Source organism: Saccostrea cucullata, unplaced genomic scaffold (assembly GCF_032062105.1).
Source record: "Saccostrea cucullata isolate Sc308-1 unplaced genomic scaffold, CSIRO_AGI_Scuc_v1 ctg296, whole genome shotgun sequence".
Taxonomy (NCBI): Eukaryota; Metazoa; Mollusca; class Bivalvia; order Ostreida; family Ostreidae; genus Saccostrea; species Saccostrea cuccullata.
The window spans coordinates 180,442-199,931 of record NW_026924047.1 but is presented as its reverse complement, the minus strand read 5'-3'; the positions used below and the strand labels follow the sequence as shown (position 1 = coordinate 199,931).

Below are 19,490 nucleotides of genomic sequence, written 5' to 3'. Positions count from 1 at the left end.
TAGTTAAAATGAAAAAAAAATCCTACTTAACGTTTCATTCTTATAGTCAGGTTATAACAGGGTGGGTACCCTAACAAAAAAATACTATAGTTATTGATACTTTGAAAAACTTTGACAAAAACTTTGACACTTTGAAAAACTTTGGCGAAAACTTTGACACTTTGAAAAACTTTGGCAAAAACTTTGACACTTTGAAAAACTTTGACGAAAACTTTGACACTTTAAAAAACTTTGACGAAAACTTTGACACTTTGAAAAACTTTGGCGAAAACTTTGACACTTTGAAAAACTTTGGCGAAAACTTTGACACTTTGAAAAACTTTGGCAAAAACTTTGACACTTTGAAAAACTTTGACGAAAACTTTGACACTTTGAAAAACTTTGGCGAAAACTTTGACACTTTGAAAAACTTTGGCAAAAACTTTGACACTTTGAAAAACTTTGACGAAAACTTTGACACTTTGAAAAACTTTGGCGAAAACTTTGACACTTTGAAAAACTTTGACGAAAACTTTGACACTTTGAAAAACTTTGGCGAAAACTTTGACACTTTGAAAAACTTTGACGAAAACTTTGACACTTTGAAAATCTTTGGCGAAAACTTTGACACTTTGAAAAACTTTGACAAAAACTTTGACACTTTGAAAAACTTTGGCGAAAACTTTGACACTTTGAAAAACTTTGGCGAAAACTTTGACACTTTAAAACTTTGGCGAAAACTTTGACACTTTGAAAAACTTTGGCGAAAACTTTGACACTTTGATTTACTATAGTTAACTATGGTAAACTATAGTTAACTATAGTTAACTATAGTATTTTTTTGTTAGGGTAAATCTTAAAATAAAAACGTCGAAATTTCTTTCATTCCTGATTTTAAGAAAATTAAAAACATTATCAGTAAACAGACTGGTATAGAAAACAACTTCATTTGTGGGATTGGCTGTATAAAAGGTTATTTTACAGAGATAAAAAAAGTGGGTCATAAGACAATATTATTAAGAGTTCACAAGCGTAATTATGGAGTTTTATGAGGAGACTTACTTTTACATTTGACAGAAGAGTTTAATTCTATAATTCACCAATGCATACCCGAAAAAACAATAACCATAAGACCAAACGATAAACCATGGATGGATTCTCTTTTAAAGAAAACTATTCGTGATCGCAATAGACTTAGGAAAAAAGCACAAAAAACTAAAACAGAATCTGATCGCAACAATTATCGTAAACTACGAAATAGGGTTAATAACATGAAAAAACATGCCATAACTAATTATTACGATAACATTGATTCTCATCTAAAAGATGCTAATAAGAATAATCAAAAATTATACTGGAAATTATTGAAAGACTTTTTTCACACTAAATCGACGAGTGAAATACCACCAATTCAGTATATAAATGAAACTAACACAGATAAATTTGCAATACTAGACTCTGACAAGATTGAACTCTTAAATAAGTATTTTACATCTATCACTTTTTTAGAAGACAGTGACCATGAACTTTCAAATATAGAAATTGGATGTAATGATAGATTTCCAGAAATACAAATTCAAGAATATGAGATTACAGACATAATCTCAGTAATTATTATCAATAAAGCAGTGGGTCCAGACTGCATCAGTCACAAAATGTTAAAGTCTTGTAAAAATACTATATCAAAACCACTGTGTATTTTATTTAATAAATCATTAATACTAAAAACATTCCCTGAATGTTGGAAATTGGCATATGTTCTTCCACTATTTAAGAAGGATGACCCCTCTATAACTTCAAATTATAGACCTGTCTCTTTGTTGAGTTGTGTAAGAAAAATATTTGAAAGAATTATTTTCAAACATGTGTACAATTACTTACATTCAAAAAATCTTTTTTATAAATATCAGTCAGGTTTTTTACCCGGGCACTCTACTGTATATCAACTTCTAGAAATATATCATTCTATTGTGAAAAGTATTGATGAAGGTAAATTCTGCTGTATGGTGTTCTGTGATTTATCCAAAGCTTTTGATAGAGTATGGCATAAAGGCTTAATTCATAAACTTCATATGTATGGAATTAATGGTAAAATGCTAAAATGGTTCGAAAGTTATTTAAGCAATAGAACACAACAAGTCAAGTACAGAAATCTGCTCTCTTCCATTGGTTATGTAAAAGCTGGAGTCCCTCAGGGATCTGTACTTGGACCACTCTTATTTTTGATGTATGTAAATGATGTTGCTCAAAATATGATATCTGTTTGTAGATTATATGCTGATGATAATTCTTTACAACAATGTTCAGATAATATTAATTATATTGAACAAAATCTTAATCAAGATCTTAAAGTATTACATGAGTGGTCGAAAAAATGGCTGTTGAAATTCAACCCACAGAAAACAAAAGCTGTATTTTTTCATTTGAAAGCTGTGCAACAATTTCCAAATCTAATTTTTGATAACTGTCAAATAGAATATGTCACACAACATACACATCTTGGGATACTTCTGTCTTCAAATATGGGATGGTCTGATCATATTGATATCATTGTAAAGAAGGCTTACAAAAAACTTGGTTTACTGAAAAAACTAAAATTTAATGTGTCAAGGGATATTTTGTCCCAGATGTATATTTCTTTTATCAGACCACAACTGGAATATGCAGTTGAAGTTTGGTCGGGGTGTACAAAGGCAGACATAGAAAAGCTTGAGAAAGTTCAACTATTTGCTGCTAGAATTGTAACAGGTCTTACACTTATTGCTTCTAAAAATTCACTTTATCTGGAAACTGGATGGGAACCATTGGAAAATAGAAGAAATCGAACAAATCTAGTAACAATGTATAAAATACACAATAATTTAGTACCTACTTATATTCAAAATATAGTACCTGATATTAGAGGCAACATTTCACAATACTCTACTAGAAATTCCTCCAATTATTCCTTGCCAAAATGCAGATTAGAATTATTCAATAAATCCTTTATTCCAGATACTGTTAGAAAGTGGAATGCAATTAAAATTAACATAAGGGAGGCAACTTCTATGAAAAGTTTTAAAAAATGCTTGTCAAGCAATATTGTAAAACCTCCAAAGTATTTTTCTTTTGGTAAGAGATTTTGGAATATTATTCACACAAGGTTAAGACATAATTGTATTTTAAATTCTGACCTATTTCGCTGTAATTTAATTGACAGTCCGAATTGCTCATGTGGACAAATAGAGGATTCCTATCATTTGTTTTTTGTTTGTAGAAAATATGCAACAGCAAGATATTCTCTAATGAATAAGTTATTATCATTCAACAATTTGTACATTATAGATGTCCATTTGATGTTATGTGGTGTTGATTCATTCTCTGATCAACAAAATGTAGAAATTTTTAAAGTTATTCATACCTTTTTAAAAGAGTGTGGTCGATTCTCTGAAAAATCTTAATTTTTTGTATATATAGTATTGTGTTCTGGTATCAAGAGTTTACTGTCTTTGACACTACTAATTGTTACCGAAAATAATTGTTCTTTATTTTGGCAATATTATAAAAAATTTTGTATGAGGAGAAGACTATCTAAGTTGTCAGAACTTGTGTCTTATCCTTTTGGCTTTAATTGTCAATAAAATATGTTCAATTCAAATACATTTGACAGCTGACTTTTACGTTTTAGTGATTGGAGTTTGTCTATGTTTAAACTGTAAAAGTCAGTCGTCAATTGTAAAAGTAAGTCTCTTCATAAAACTCCAACAAGAAGTGTCGTTTACTGATTTTTACTTATTTTAATTTTCAAATAAAAATTAGTAAACGACAGAAGTGATTTTACAATCGCAGTATGAATTGAGATAGGTCTACAACAATACCAAGAAACAGGGTGCACAGCTTCCAAAATCAAATTCTCATGATCCTCTGCATATACTATCTATAACTGAGAAAGAATACGGAACTAAGGAGGTTTGAAAAAAAATATACATCACTTTACTGATGATGGTCGAACTAAAAAAGAAATTTATAGTAAATTAAATATTTAAAAACGAAAATGGAGAACAAAATCGAAACTATAAATAAATTATTTTTTTTTTAAAAATAAGAGAGAATAAAGAAAACTAAAGGTACTATGAGCAATGAGCTCACTAAATGATAACCCCCGCCTCCCATATGGATATAATGGCCAAGTCCATGTTTTGCTGTGGCCGGAAAATCCAAAATATGTGTCGGATCAAAAAGTAAATTAGGAGGTGCACAATGGCAATATGTAATAAAAATTCTGTGAAAGTTTCATTAAAATTTCACACAGTGGTATAAGAAGAGCTGCGGATAAGAGATGGGTACCCTAAAGCGTAACAGGCAGACGGACGGACGGACATACAGATTACAGTATACCCTCCCACTTTTCAAGCAGGGGGTATACAAAATCGCAGTCTATCTTTAAAAGGCTTCCCTTTACGTAGTGATAAAAAAAAAACATTAGCACATCCCAATTTTTTTTTTTTGCTTGTTAACTTTTACAGGGGTAAGTAAACAAATTAATTTTTTTTCTCTGGTTGCCCCCCCCCCCTTCAAAAACGATGCTACTTGTCTGTCCACAACCAAGTTTTAAGGTGGAATGCCACACCAACTTTTTATTTTATGTCTTTGAGTCATCCTTATTAAATAATGGTTTTAGCCTTGAAAGGCCGATATTAGCTCTTAATTATTTTATATTAATTTTTTTGTATTTTTGAAAAGAAAATGAAAAAAAAAAATTTATATCCAAATACTAGTAAGTTGTTTTGAGTTAAAAGTTTGATGTAAATGAATGCATTATATGAATATCTTATAAAATATGGAAAGAAAGGCTGGTTAGACTTTTAATTTTTTTATAAAAATTATTTATGAAAATAAAACACATTATTTGTGAATATTTTTAAACCTATGGTTAAATACACCATAAGATTAGTCACAACTAAGGACAACATGTTTGTTAATCATATTTTTTACAGAAATTGAAACGAAATTGAGAAATTTTAGAAAAATTAATTTTTTTAATCTTTGGACCTAACCCGATCATAATTAAACTGATCCAGATCAAAATTAACACAAAATGAATAAAATGCTAATTTATTGCCTCTTCATGTATTTACAATGAAGCTTAGATATCCCCCGGTTTACCTTTCATTTGTGCTTTTTCCTCGACTCTAGCCTTTTAAGTTCTCTCGAGACATTTTTGTGACGTCATCTTTTGTTAAGTAATGGTTTAACGGCTTTTCTACCGATTTCAGAATTCCTGTTACAAGCCAAGGGCTATACTATTCAAACAGGGGTGAACAGGCTCCTGGACTGTTCCATTAGTCTGAGTCACACCGTTTGAAATAATATATAGGCCCATTGTCTCATTCATTACAATATTTTAAGAAATATGCAGACGTACCCTAATAAAAAAAAAAACCCGCTCATTTTTAAGGGGGAGGGGGGGGGGGTTACCAAGTAGACCTCGTTTAATCAACGAACGCTGAAGAAGGATAGGCATTGTAAAAAAAAAAACTTCAAGGAAACCTTGATTATCAACAATATTAAAATAAGCAAAGCACACGAAATCAAAGCACAAGTTATTTATTTTCACTAAACAAATTAAACACAAAAAGACCAAGAAAGAAGTAAAAGGATTTGATTACATTAACATACCTGAATAACAATATGATTAAATACTGACATAAGTTGTATTTGGTAACTATAACATAGATGACAAAACTTCAGTGTTATATAGTTAACGAATACAGCTATCCGAGTACGAATACTTATAGCATATGCACATCTGCAACATACCTTACCATAGACTGATAATTTCATTTCAAGATATTCTTAATTTAAGACTATATTGTCATCAATTGTTCGAAGACAAAAAATCAGCATGCAACCAGGGTCCGCCGTCATAAAACTTTGAGAATTCTCAAAAAAACTCTTGAGAATTACTCAGCTGAGAAGATTTTAAGGTATTTTTATTGGCACTGAGTCTGAGAATTTTGGATGTGAGAAAATTCTCAGACTTGAGAGCATTCTCAGACTTAAGCTTGTTTTATAACAGCGGACCCAGGGGTTTTGAAATATGAATGTGTATGTGTGACAACTGAGCTACCAAAATCAAAAAGTGTCACATTAGTAAAATAGAATGCCCCAGCAGCGTTTCCCCTGGAATCTGTGCTAAAGAGTAGATCACTCCACCAACTTGGCACCAAGGGAACATTTCCTGCTCTTTCTTTCTCAAAGTAGAGTTTTCTCCATTTTATCAATGTTTATATTATACTTTAAATAATTTGACAAAATATGTATACGAATGAACGGATTTTTAACGTATCCGACCAATATTGGGAAATAATAGTCTAACCTTGAATTGTGCATAATTAAATACTCAATATTGAATTTCATTTCCGTTTTTTTCATAAGTATAAACATGAACGCACATCTAGATCTTTTGTTAATAATATTGGTAAAGTTTCAAATATTTTTTTTTACTGTGTTAGCATTTCGAAAGAATATTCTATCAGCACAGTCATAATATAATGTTGGAGAGGGGGCTGGTTTTGACGTAAATCACAGAGTGTATAGTCCCCACCAGAAGCTGATTCTGATTCAATTAAGAAATAAATAACAAGTTTATAAACTTCAATGGGAATTGAAGTGGGTCGGTCACGTGATCAAATCCTGTGAAGGCCGAAGGCCTTCTCAGAAGATTTGATCACGTACCGACCCACTTCAATTCCCATTGAAGTTTATAAACTTGTTATTTATTACTTATATATACATTTGAGACAGACAATTGAATATTTTCGAATTTAAATTATTGCACTAACCGTCCGTCGTAGATTTTGAAAAATGACGAAAGGTGTAAATCGGCTTGCATGGCGGTTACGCTTCGAATTCATTAGGCTAAGGAATCTATTTCGAAGGGAATATTTTGTGAAAGGCTACTTGTGATCAGTAATAGTGAACAGATTGTTTTCTGGGAATATTTTATTCGTGAAAAATGATATTTGATGCTGAAAAGACACAAGAAACACGTCCGAAGTTTGATGATAAAAAGTTGGAGGAATTTCAGTCGCTGAAAAGGGATGGATGGATCCGATGGACTTAGACACTTGTCCGAGCCAGTTAATTTGCAATTTGATCAAAAACATTCCACGATTTCAGTAACTAAAGGCATACTTATCGTAAAACACTGATAAACACGGAGACACTGGCGACAGCTTTACATTGAACTACGAAAACGCCGAGGTGTTTGGCAGCTGTTCATGGCATGATTGCAAAGATATTTTCCAACAGATTTACACATTTATCGTGAGTAAAATTTAAAGATAAAATAAAAGTTTATCATGAAAATTTAACCAAAGGTCTTTCCAAAAAATAAGGATGAACGTTAGAGACTATGCAGCTGACAAAAGTGAAGAAAAATGTAAACAAACGCTAGGCTCCTAGTTTTCTCTATGTACACAGGTTGAATCAATAGCCCCAAAACTGTATGAAATACTTGTTTACATTTAAAATAAAATAATTATCATTTTACTTGTGCTTATTTTATTCATTTTTACACATGAAAAGCAAGTAGAGGAGGTCATTTGATAATTTATGTACCGGTAGATATTATTGCGCCGTGTGATTAGGTCACGTATTGACCTCTGACCTCTGACAAACTTCATACAGAATTGAAGATATTTTCTCCCTGTATGTTTATATAATGGAGAGATACCACAAATGTATATATTAGGATTTCAATAGTGAAAATCCTACTCCGAGTCAATTTTCCGGGGGTGGTCCTACTGGAGAGCCAGTTTTCCAGGCGGAAAGAATATAGAGGGGAATGCCTACTCTACAAGACCGGTAAACCAGATGATGACGATCATGAATTCCTTATAAAAAAAAATAACAATTAAGAATGAGGAAAATGGTAAATTCTGAAGTTAATGTCATAAATGTACTAAGCAATGAATAATGGATATAAATTCAATAAACGTGATGGAATACTTACGTCATTAAACATGATCGAATACTTACGTTAATATTAAACATGATAAAAATAAGTCAATATCAAAACAAAATGAAAATATTTAAATCGTGTACCTTTTACCTGCTTGGAAAGCTTACTATCTACACATTTTTATTATCATAAGGCAATCAAAATTGCTGTTCTCAATTGTATCAGGCAAACAAGCTTTTTAAATATGTCCCATGACAAATTCCCGGATAGCTTGCGGTGCATTGGTGTCAAAACCAACGATATCCATCATCATGGGGTCATTAGGATCCGCGATAGTGAACTTATTGCTGGCCATGCCGCAGACGATCAATCGCGCATGTGTTATCCCCGACATCTTCCGGTAACGCACAAGGGCATCTGATGGATGGATTCTTCCAAAGTAGGTTTCGGAGTCTGTGTAGACGACAAAGACATCGAATTTCTTCTTTTGTTCCATGGCGTACATCATAGGGCGAGAGCAGTCGGTACCACAGAAAGGCAGAGAGGCGCATTTGTCCAAAACGTTGTCTAGGTTGTCTGAAGATTTGATATCCAGTGGAGTGAGTCCACCAGAGAACGCCACCACTTCATAATTCTGCTCCGTCCGAGCAGTGACCATCATCATGGCTGCCGCGGCGTCCCGGGCCGAAATGGTTGGAGTGCCCATTACGGGTACATTCATGGACCCACTGACATCGACAGCCAGGCAGAATCTTTTCCCTGTGGGCTTCACGTTCTTAAATGACAGATAAAACGCATCCTCCAAAGCTCTTTCTACTTTAACATTCTTATTCCACTTCATCTTCCCAAGCTCTCCGTGACCTTTCTTGTACTGGTTCAAAGCTACCAACAGTGTAAATGGGTGGATCTTCCCGCGTCTGAGTAATTCCTGGTTTGTCAGTTTCTGGATAGTCAGCTCTTCCTCAAAACTCCCTGGCTCCAACAGCTCCAAATGGGACATTTTTCCAAGATTCCTTATCATTGCTGTCATAGGCATATGTTTGATCAGAGCTTTCCATATCTCCTTTGACTTCAACAAATCAGTAGGAACATGTTCTCTTGTCAGGTTATGCTCCAGTATCAAGCGTTTCATGGTTTCTGCGTCTGTGCAACGTTCAGCCTGAGCTACTGCATCCATAAAGGTCATTACCTTCTTGAGTTCAGAGCTCTCAAAGTCTGGTTTTCCCTTTTCTTGTTTAACAAAGTCGCTTTCGTCTGTTTTCTTCTTTCCTTTCGTGGTAACCATGATCAGGTACTTGATCTCGGGGTGTTCCTGTTCCGGTTTTATATGACAGAGCCGGAAGATATCTTTGTGGCTCCAACCAAAGCGATTCTTGTACTTCGTCATATGAAGAGCAAGAAATGCTCCCCCATCTTTCTTATTCCCGTAATTCAAGTACCATTTAGATATGGCTCGGCGGTGCGCACGTCCCCATCCTGTTCCCGCGCTTTCCTCCTCGCAGTACTTGATGAATTCGAACAGGTGCGTTGGGATTCGGCATACATCAGACAAAATTTTATAACCCTCTACTTTTGTTGTGGGGTCGTTTGAGCGGCAACAGAGAGCCAGGGTGTACATAATGGGTCGCTGTTTACATGCTCGATTCTCCACACTGAATTCACGAACCAACTCTACCACTTCTTTGCCTTTCCCACCGTTGATTAACCTACAACAAAAATGTGTCATCATTTCTGTCTAAATAAGCGTATACAACATGACTATATTATGAACGTACAATTTTTTTACAGGCTACCTGAAATGTTTAACCTTGTGACAAACATACAATGTGCAGGAAAATAAAACTTGTGGTGGTGTTTCTAACGCGTTGTCACACTTGCACTTTGCAAATGACCTTATTCAGGTTGGGAACAATTCCCTTATAGCGCGATTATCCCTCTTTAGCGGAAGAAAAACATTACCGTAAACAGGAATTTTGTTGTTTTCATTATAAAATAATCAAAAAATCTCGTGCTTTTTGAAAATCCGGGAGAAATCGGCATTGAAGCGTGAATTTAGTACAAAAAACTGACAATGTGGGCTGAAAATTTAAGACAATCAATGCTTCATGTGATAATAAGAGGCTGAAATCCACGTTTAAATCGTGCCTTTTTTAGCTAGGGGTTTAAAATTTACAGTCATATACCGGTATGTTTTTGAAGCATATACAATAGGTATAGACATCCAAATTATATTCTTTAGGGTTTCAGCTTTCCATTCTTGCATAAAAAGTAAAAATCATGTTCTTCAGAAACCCATGATATTTGCTTCAATATTTGATCTTTGGTGGACACTAAGAAGTACGGAAGCGCAACAGGGTTGTAACATTTGTTGAAAAGTCATGATTAAGGAAGCTCTAAACACTGCACAACTAAAGAGCTCTATTTATGGGGCAGTTTTTTGCTGTTAGAGTGATATGCCCTTATTAGAAGTAAAATTTTTAAAAAAATAAGTTATTTACAGTTAATAACATAATTTGTAATAGATTAAAATATTTTTAGCATAAGATAAGGCCAAGAATAAGCATTTTTAAATTCATTATTTTCATTAATTTTCCCACTGTAAGTAAACAGCAGTGATTTCTGCTTACAAATAGTCAATTGTCTTTAAAAATTTTTCCCTCAGAAAAAAGGGGGGTGTAAGGATAATCCTGTCCACGAGTACCTGTGTTGCTAACCTTGGACTTTCAGTAAAGCATGCATGGTTCATTGGTGTCGGAAGGAAATTAGAGGGGGGCTAAGAAAAAAATTTCCAACCTGAAAAAAAACTTGACGAGCAAACGCACGTTTCTTCGTGTATATTTCTACGCGTGAGTATGTACACGAAAATGGTTTTCAAATCAATTTCACAGTTGGCTTTGTAGAAAAACACAGCGAATGTAAATATTCATTTTTGAAGCTAGATCTCACCCAACACCAGAAGGAAAAATGTAGATATTGATTTAAATCAAGTGTGAACCTGAAATGCAAGATGGCGAGTATGCTCCTTTACTCTTTTTATATACAGTAAATATGACATTCTTAAACGTGCTGATTTCAGCAAATTTTTATTTTTATTTTAATGAGGGTATTCAGACACACCTAGAAAAACACACAATACACAAAATACACCATTCTGAAAATTCTGACTTTTGGGGAAAAAGTTCATTTTTCGTGCTCTTAAAAATGTTTATTTGTTTCTTTGAATTAAAACACACACAAATAGTGTTTCAAAATCATGGAGAGAAGACCCAGAGATAGAAAATTTTCAGAAAAGCATGTTTCAAAATGTACAATTTTGTACCAAATGTCTCATCTGGCCAATTTTCAAGTTATTTTTTTAGCAAATCAAAGCTCAATTTCGGGAAAATATTTTACTGTTAAATTAAATTAAAAAAATGTTAAAATTTCACGTGACATGTCGATAAAATTTTCACTTTTCAATTACGCCCAGATTCCTGCCGAATGCCAATCAATACCGCCCTCGTTCTTTATCGAGATGACAATAAATATTTATCGAATTATGGGTTGACAAACTTGACATACTCCCGGATTTTCCTTTTTCTGAAGTTAACACGATTACAGTTTGAACCGGAGTATAAATCTCGGTTTTCCGAGGTGTATTTTCTCTCGCTAGAAAGGGATTAACGCGTTTTAGCGAGATGATCTCGCTACAGGGGAATTGTTCCCAACCTGTTATTGGGACACCATACATGAACCCTTTTGCGGTTATACCTATCAATACAGCGTGCGTTTTCCCTTGTCAGTTCGGCCTCCCCCGTGTAGTATGTCCCGCCTGTTGTTCCGATACACAGGAACCTCATCAGCTGAGTGATATAGTCAGTCTGGTACAGCCCCCCGGTACTGTTCATTAGCTGGTACGGCGCTATTCTTTCATTTTGACTTTTCAGGTCTCCCTCCTCCCCCATTTGCCCGTGCCATTATCCTCGCCCATCTCCATATCTTTCTCATCGTCCGACATTTTCGACTTCTCAGTCACTAAATTCCGGACCTGGAACTGTTTTGTCTACACAACACAGTTCCTAGTCGTAAAATGGCGTATGTGATAAGTTTGTTTGGAAATCCCCTTTACTATATTTAGCCTATCTTTTTTTTCTATATTGTATGATATTGTAGGCCTATGTGTAATGACAACATGCGGAAAATAAACCAAAAACACTGAAGAGAATCTAGTATACAATTTTTAATATCACGTTTTCTGCGTAGTATGATAAAGTTTTACTATTAAAAAATAAAGGTGCAACAGTCAAAAAGAAAGTAGCCTATAAGAACAACGAACCCGATTTAATAGATGGTTTCGTTGATGGCGAGGGGAGGCGGGGGTGGGGAATTTATGGAGCCCTGTTGTGACAAAAGGAAAAAGATCATACATGGTATACCTCATTCTCATGGAACCAATTTATATCGTCTAAGTACAATGGATCGTAAATAATCTATATAATTAAATTCTTTTCTTGATACATGTATAAAACCACAAGTTCAAGCGATTATTCGTATCAAGAAATGCCATCTTTTTCTTGCATTGGATAACCGGAAAAAGTGTACATGTATAAATCTTGCAGATAATATTGATTATGTAAATTGCGTTAAATCTTACATTTTACTACGTCCTGTAATAAAAAATGGTTATGAAATCTTACTTAAATCTGCACGAGAATTACATTTTTTCTGCAACAATAAGTGCAAAATGACAAACAACTTCGTAATTTTAACAAGTATTTTCAATGAAATATGACGATAAGGAACAGCAGCCAAGCTCAAAAGGCCACTGAAAGAATCTAAATTTTGAGCAGACTGAGAGCAAACACGAACTTCTGAAATCAGGAGACATGGAGAAGTTAGCATCCCCTGTCGACTGCCCATATCCGCCTTGTGCTCTTTGTCATGATCGTATAAACGAGAAACCCCGTAGTCAATTCATTAAATTCAATTTATTGCTTAAAATTTGTATGAAATACGCTAGTCAACATCAGACCTTACTGCGACAAAATGTATTTGCATACACGGTCATAATATATTGACCATGGATTTTGCAACGTGTTGACTTCAAACGATTTTGTAGACATACCCGTAATTAAACTATATTTCCATTTCTAATTTTTTTTTCTCTGTGATAACTATTTGAAAGTTAGCGGAGTTGATTTCTTGATAATTCTACCGGAATGTTAATTAGGCAGGTCGATAGGAGCTAAGGAGACTTAATATGCATGTAAATCTCATGCAGCTGCCTTTGTGTTTGACGTCAGTGGCCGAGGACTATTGAAATTGACATGGGAGTCCACGTGTAATTTAAATCTATGTCTACGTTTTTAAAATCTAAATCTACAATTTTATATCACAATGAAATGGAAATATAAGGAATCACTGTCTAGTTAGTATAGTATACCAGGGTTTACAAAAAAGTAAAATATTGGATAATTTATGCAAATTAATGTTTCCCAGTATAGTGTCGAATGTCCTAACAATATATTATATAGAAAAAATACAGTGATCCTTAAACAAATTCAACTTGTTTTTCCACAAAACTGCTTCATTTTAAGGATTGTTCGTACGAAGAATAAGCTCTTGCGTGCCTTTGATTCAGCTATAAGATATATTTCGTGCTTTTGTTTGATGAAAATGTATATGCAAACTTTATGCGAATAAAGTGTTCGCATTATTCAAAGCATCGGCAGAAAATTTAATAAAATTCCTAAAATGTGAGGGTGCCATTTTGTGTCCATTTTTATACCCACCATGAGTTGCGCCATAAACAACAAACATGTAATCTGATGAAATCGAGGACATTTTTATACGGCTGAAAATATAGCGGAATCTCACATAATAGTGATATACCACTATTATAGCGGAATTTACGCCCCCCCCCCCAACCTGCTAACAATTATTCCACTTGATGCGAGTCTACAGCAGAAGAGAGCAAGAAATAACAATTTTGCATGCGGAGGGGGTGGGGGTTATTATAAACCTTTAGGGCGCAATATCATTTATTAGTCATAGCTGGGTTACATTTGCATCATCAACATTTTCTAATCAAACATGATAAAACGTAATCTCTAGTGGTAATTTTTACAGCTGATTCTCCGATTTACATAGATATATGTAAGACGGCCTCTTATACGGGCGCCGTCGTAAACGGTCACTGCATAATCAGTCCCCTGAATTCTTCCCGTTTCTCGTCGTGCCAGCAACACAACACATCGTCGCAAACCACGGCCAAAGTGTACGATCCTCTCCAATTCTGGAGGAGAGAGAGCTATATGCAGACTCCGGAACGTGGCTTAAGACGATGGCAACAACACGGGCGAGGCCATTTTTGTTTAAAACAGACTTAAGATATGTCAAGAGCTGTCCTAACTTTCAGATAATTCTTAGAACTTTCTTCAGTTAGGATACTTTCGTTAACCCCACTGTGCCACTTAGTCTTAAGAAATGTCCTAAGTATATCTTAATTACGACGTTTCTTAGTTCTAAGATAGCTTCGTAAACATGCCTGCAGATCTTCTTCTCAAGAACCACTGGGCCAGAAAAAGTGAAACGTATGTGAAAGCTTCATGAGGTACTGTAGTTCCTAAATTGTGTAAATTATTATGGTGGATCCATATAATAGGGAATCTCCTAGGGGGTGGGACTGGACCACAATATAGAAAATTAAAGTATTACAAGAGGGAACATTTAATAAAGAACAGCGGAGCCAAAGAAACTCGGTGAGCTTTGAGGCTATATGGAGCTCTTTTTGTATTTTGCTTGTTTTTTAAAATTTTTTTTTAAAACTGTTGCTACAGAAGTGATATCACCTATAAAAACAAGTAATATCATCTATTCAAAATCAATGGGTGATATCACTATTTTCGAATCAAAGTACTGAAAGTACTGGTAAGCGCTAAGCATCTTGATTTGGAATTCGTCAGAATTTTTTTAATTTAAAATGTCCTGTTGTAGTGAATTCTAAGAGATATTTTGACAGTGCGATAGCGCTAGCTCGAGCACAGTTGTCAAAAAGTATGTGAGTCCTGAATATGTGAACCCCGTTGGGATATGAAATTCAACACCGTCTCATGCCTTTTTTTCAAGCATTATACATTATATCTTCTTATATCAAAAGATCAATCAATTTCACTTACAGTACTGTCCAAGAAATTGCAAGAAAATATTTTTGCGTGTAAAATTTTTTTTTCGAGATGGTAATCGAGTTCTCCGATCAAATTTAAACTCTAAATGTACATGTAGCTAATCTGTCTTCCCACAAATTTTTATTAAAATAGGAAATTTGGTGTTAACACCAAATTTTCTATTTTAATAAAAACTTGTGGGAAGACAATACTTTTGCTGGAAAATGTATACATTGTATTTGAAAAAAAAATGTTAATACTTGAAAATGTCGCTAAAATTCCTCACATTTACGTGCAACACTGAAAGATAAAATTTTCTGGTGATCATTTTTAATAACAAATTCATTCTGCGTTTACAAGTTTTTCAAATTGAAGATTGGCATCATGTTTGTAACTACGTCATATGTAAATGAAATTAACATCCGTAGAATTAACACCCTTTATGTCAGAGATAATATGTAAATATACATTAGAGTATAAAGAATTATGTTTATCTTTTGATGCTATCCAGTAATCTCTGATTTTCAAATATATGATTTATAGTGTACATGTATTTGCAGTAACATTTGTGTTGATATACAATATGTGTCACTCATTAGTAGATGATACGTTTATGCAATAAAATTTTTTTACACCTTTCTTCTTTGGATTAAAAATACGTCAAACCCGTCATACGTTAAACCCTAAAAAGTAATTTTGACTATTGTTAAAATAATTTAAAATGCTTTAGTATCTTTTGCGGACGCCTGGTGCTTTTCACCATTCTTTACTTATGTATGTATGATCTTCACTACCATGCAAAACATGTTGAAAGGACAAACATATCTACGGCATTGTTGTGCTAGTTAAAAAGGAATACTGAAAATTTTTGCTCATAATATTTCTGCTATTTCAATGATCAATAATTCAAGAGTCCAAGAAAGAAAATACAGTATTAATTTCAAGTATTAATAAATCTTCATGAAGGTATACAACATTACTTTATTGTTTTTATTTAGTCTTCATTAAGAATCGGCAATACAGCTGAGCACTCCTTTACAAAAACTATTTAATCCTAGTTCCCTACTTCAAGTATTACACCGTTTGCTTAAAATTTTATCAGCCCTATTTCTGTCCATTGTTTAAAACGTTAAATAAAGTTTTAGCATTTTTTTCGCCATATCCTGCACACTACAAGCACAATTTTAGAGCGCAATACATGTATTCCGAGAAATAAGTTTTACTATATGAGTGGATTCGTTGAAAACACATCCATCACATGCTCTACATGTCTGTACAGCCACAAACTGCCCTTCCTTTCGAATTATGTACAACACAAGTATAGACATTAAAAAAAACCCGTCCTTGAATGCATTCCAGTCTGTTACTAATTGATACTTAGATGCGGAAATCAACTTCACTGATAAATCTCAGCATGGTGCAAGATGTTAATGGAAATGCTTGTTTTAGTTACATTGCCTGAAATAGTTGTCTAGAAGAAAAAAATAATTATAGTTTATATATGGATATATAGAACGTACCATATTTTGTAAGTAGTACATTGTAATTTAATTTTATGTGATTTCTTTTATTGAATAACTCACTTCAAGTTTGTGTTTTAAAAACTTATCTATACTTATGCTATTAAAATATGTAAGTCGTAATATTATAGAGAAAATATTGACTTCAAATCTGTGTCCAAGTACCTTTAAATCATGTAAGGGGTACGTATTGAATATTCAATCACTATATTGCATGTACATAATAAATATTATACTGGTTTTATAATTAAGTAATTGCGCCATAGAGGCAGCAATTGTAATCTACGTGGTACCAAATTAATGTGTGTCAACATGATTTAAATGAACTACAATGTATAGAGAAGAGCATGATAAGAACTGCTCTTAATTATCTTCTAACTGTGGAACATCCTTAAACCTTACTAATTGCCTTCTATTATTAGAAATGAACGTAACGCTGCATTACACTAAATAGCAGAAAGAGAGTCAGGGATTTCCAGTTGCATATTTTTAGAATAACAAGTGGAGTTATCTAGCTTGCTTATAGTGGCGCTGGATCCAGAACGGAAGTAGATTTACGCTGACAGAAAGCGCTTTGCGCTGCGCTTAGCGCTTAAAAAGTATTGTCGTCTTTTTGAACTGGTGATTTCACATATCTGATTTGAATATGTGATGTAACCGATTCGAAAAGGTAATATCACCATTTTAAATCAAATAATTATCATTTATTTAAATACATGTAGATGACATCAACATTCAAAAGGTGATATCTCATATTCGAAAAAGGTGAATAGATGCTATAACCTACTCGAATTGGTGATATCACTAAATCATTGCGTTTAAAAAAAAGAAGGGAAAAAAACCCGACCCTCATACTGACATTTTAACTTTTCAGCAATTATAAATTGAATTATTCTATATTTTTCTGTTTGACATAAATTTCTTTTTAAAAAATTGGAACTTGTGTTTGTTGTTTCTTTTTGTTCTTTTTCCTTCGTTTACATGGTTGGGCTATTGCCTTGTTCATTTTCTCATATATTGCCTACAATACATACAATGCTTTTTTCTTTGAAGAATTTGTAGATACCCGGGTACGTTGGAAAATTTGAAAATAAAATGGCTCAGTGTTTCTCCACCTCATAAAACAGTATTTCAATTTCAATCTGAGAAAAATTAGGGCTCCACTTTCGACTCATCTGCTGGGCGTTTTCTCGTCGAACCAGAAATTGTCAAAGAATAAGGGTTCCACGGAGAAAATTGGCGCGCTTTTCGTTGTTCAAAAATTCTGAATGATCAAATTTGATATTTCAGTATATCGTCGAATCTTAAAAAAAAAAAATTATATTTATAGATTTTAATTTTTTTTTTTTGGCTCCTTTAATATTTTCATTAGAATGAAATAACGTGTAGCATAATATAACATAAATGTCAGACAACTCTCTGATTCCTGACAATGGTTTAAAACTTTGCGTATGTTCATAAAGATAATCATAAGATAGCTTTGAAAACCAACTTAAGATAATCATAAAATTTTTTAAAGATATATCTTAGAAAATTTCTTATGAACAATCTTAGGAATTTTTCGTAAACATGCCTGCTGGACACTATGTATACAACAGGAATTTATTGATTTAAACAGGTGGTTCAGATTAGAGCCCAAATTAATAAGTAAAAATAAAAGAAGAGAAATTGCCAAAACATTTATTTTAAAATTTGAAGAAATTGCAAATTATTCTTTTGACAATTGACAAAACCTTTTTATTTTATATGTTGGAACCAAATATACACAGTCTCTTCAAAATACATGGTTTCTTTATCCCCAAATCATACCTGATGTTACTTTACTTCAAAACACAAACAATATCATAACAACATTATCTGATCTATACAACTAAAGACTACACAAGACTGAAAATCTTGTGCATTTCATATATTATCAAAATTTCTCAACATCTGAAATATTTTCCCTCTGTTTATTTTTCTTTTAAAAATTTAAATATTGTTTCACATAGTAACACATGGTGAGATTATTCAACAGTTTAAAAAAATCTTTTTTTTCCCAAAATTAGACACTGTACTTATGCATATTTTCAATTAAAAAGAAGTTTATTTTAATCAGAAGGACAAAAGGATGTTTGTTTTGTTTTTTTTTTTTGGATGGATAACGTGAGTTATGGCTAATAGATGATTTTTTAAATGGTTAAGTCAAATACATGTTGGTATGCAGAATTCATGATTTATAAAAATGGCTGTTACATTGGAGGATGGTTGATTCCTGCATGACAAAGGCTCTGACAACAAATCTTCACAACCACTCTTTTTTTTACAGATAAGGTATTTAAATTCTTTTTGACTTCATTCAATAATTAACAATCTTACAAAATAATATTCAAGCAAGTTTTTAATGTGTATTCTTCCCACAAATCAACCTTTGTTTTGTTTTTATTAACCTGTTTTGCAGGAATTGAGAAGTTCAACTTTGCTGTATGCAGTGAGACTTGATTAAAACATCCTGGCTAACTGCTGTCAAATTGTAATTCAGAGAATGTCCCAAAATTCAAAAATATACATGCCAATATAGTGATGAGAAATTTGATAACATTTGTTCTTTTAAAATTTGTATCATTTTTTCTTTGTACTTTTTCAAGTGAAATTTAATTGTGAAAATCTCAGACAAAAATCTGGATTGCATTTCTATTTAATAAAATATGATGCCCAGCTTTAAAGTTTGCAAATAAAAAAAAGTCTATGAAATACAACCAAATTATTCTGAAAATTTCAAAAAAGGTATTCTTCAAAATGCAATCCAGATTCACATTTCTAAAAACACTAAAGTGAGATTTTAACACAATGTTAACTGATGGATAGGAATTCTAAAATGTCCCCCACTGGATTTACTGTGTCTTCATTAGAATTCCTTCA

At 33.2% G+C, this 19,490-nt stretch overlaps 1 protein-coding gene across 1 annotated transcript; it reads right to left on the bottom strand.

Moving 5' to 3' along the window:
• Positions 1–7,725: 7,725 nt before the first annotated feature.
• On the bottom strand, positions 7,726–12,002 carry LOC134265570 (RNA-binding protein RO60-like). Its single transcript, XM_062747796.1, is given in 3 exon segments — positions 7,726–9,630; positions 11,675–11,882; positions 11,885–12,002. Coding segments are annotated over 3 exon segments (1,713 nt in total). The 5' UTR covers positions 11,922–12,002; the 3' UTR covers positions 7,726–8,162.
• Positions 12,003–19,490: the final 7,488 nt, after the last annotated feature.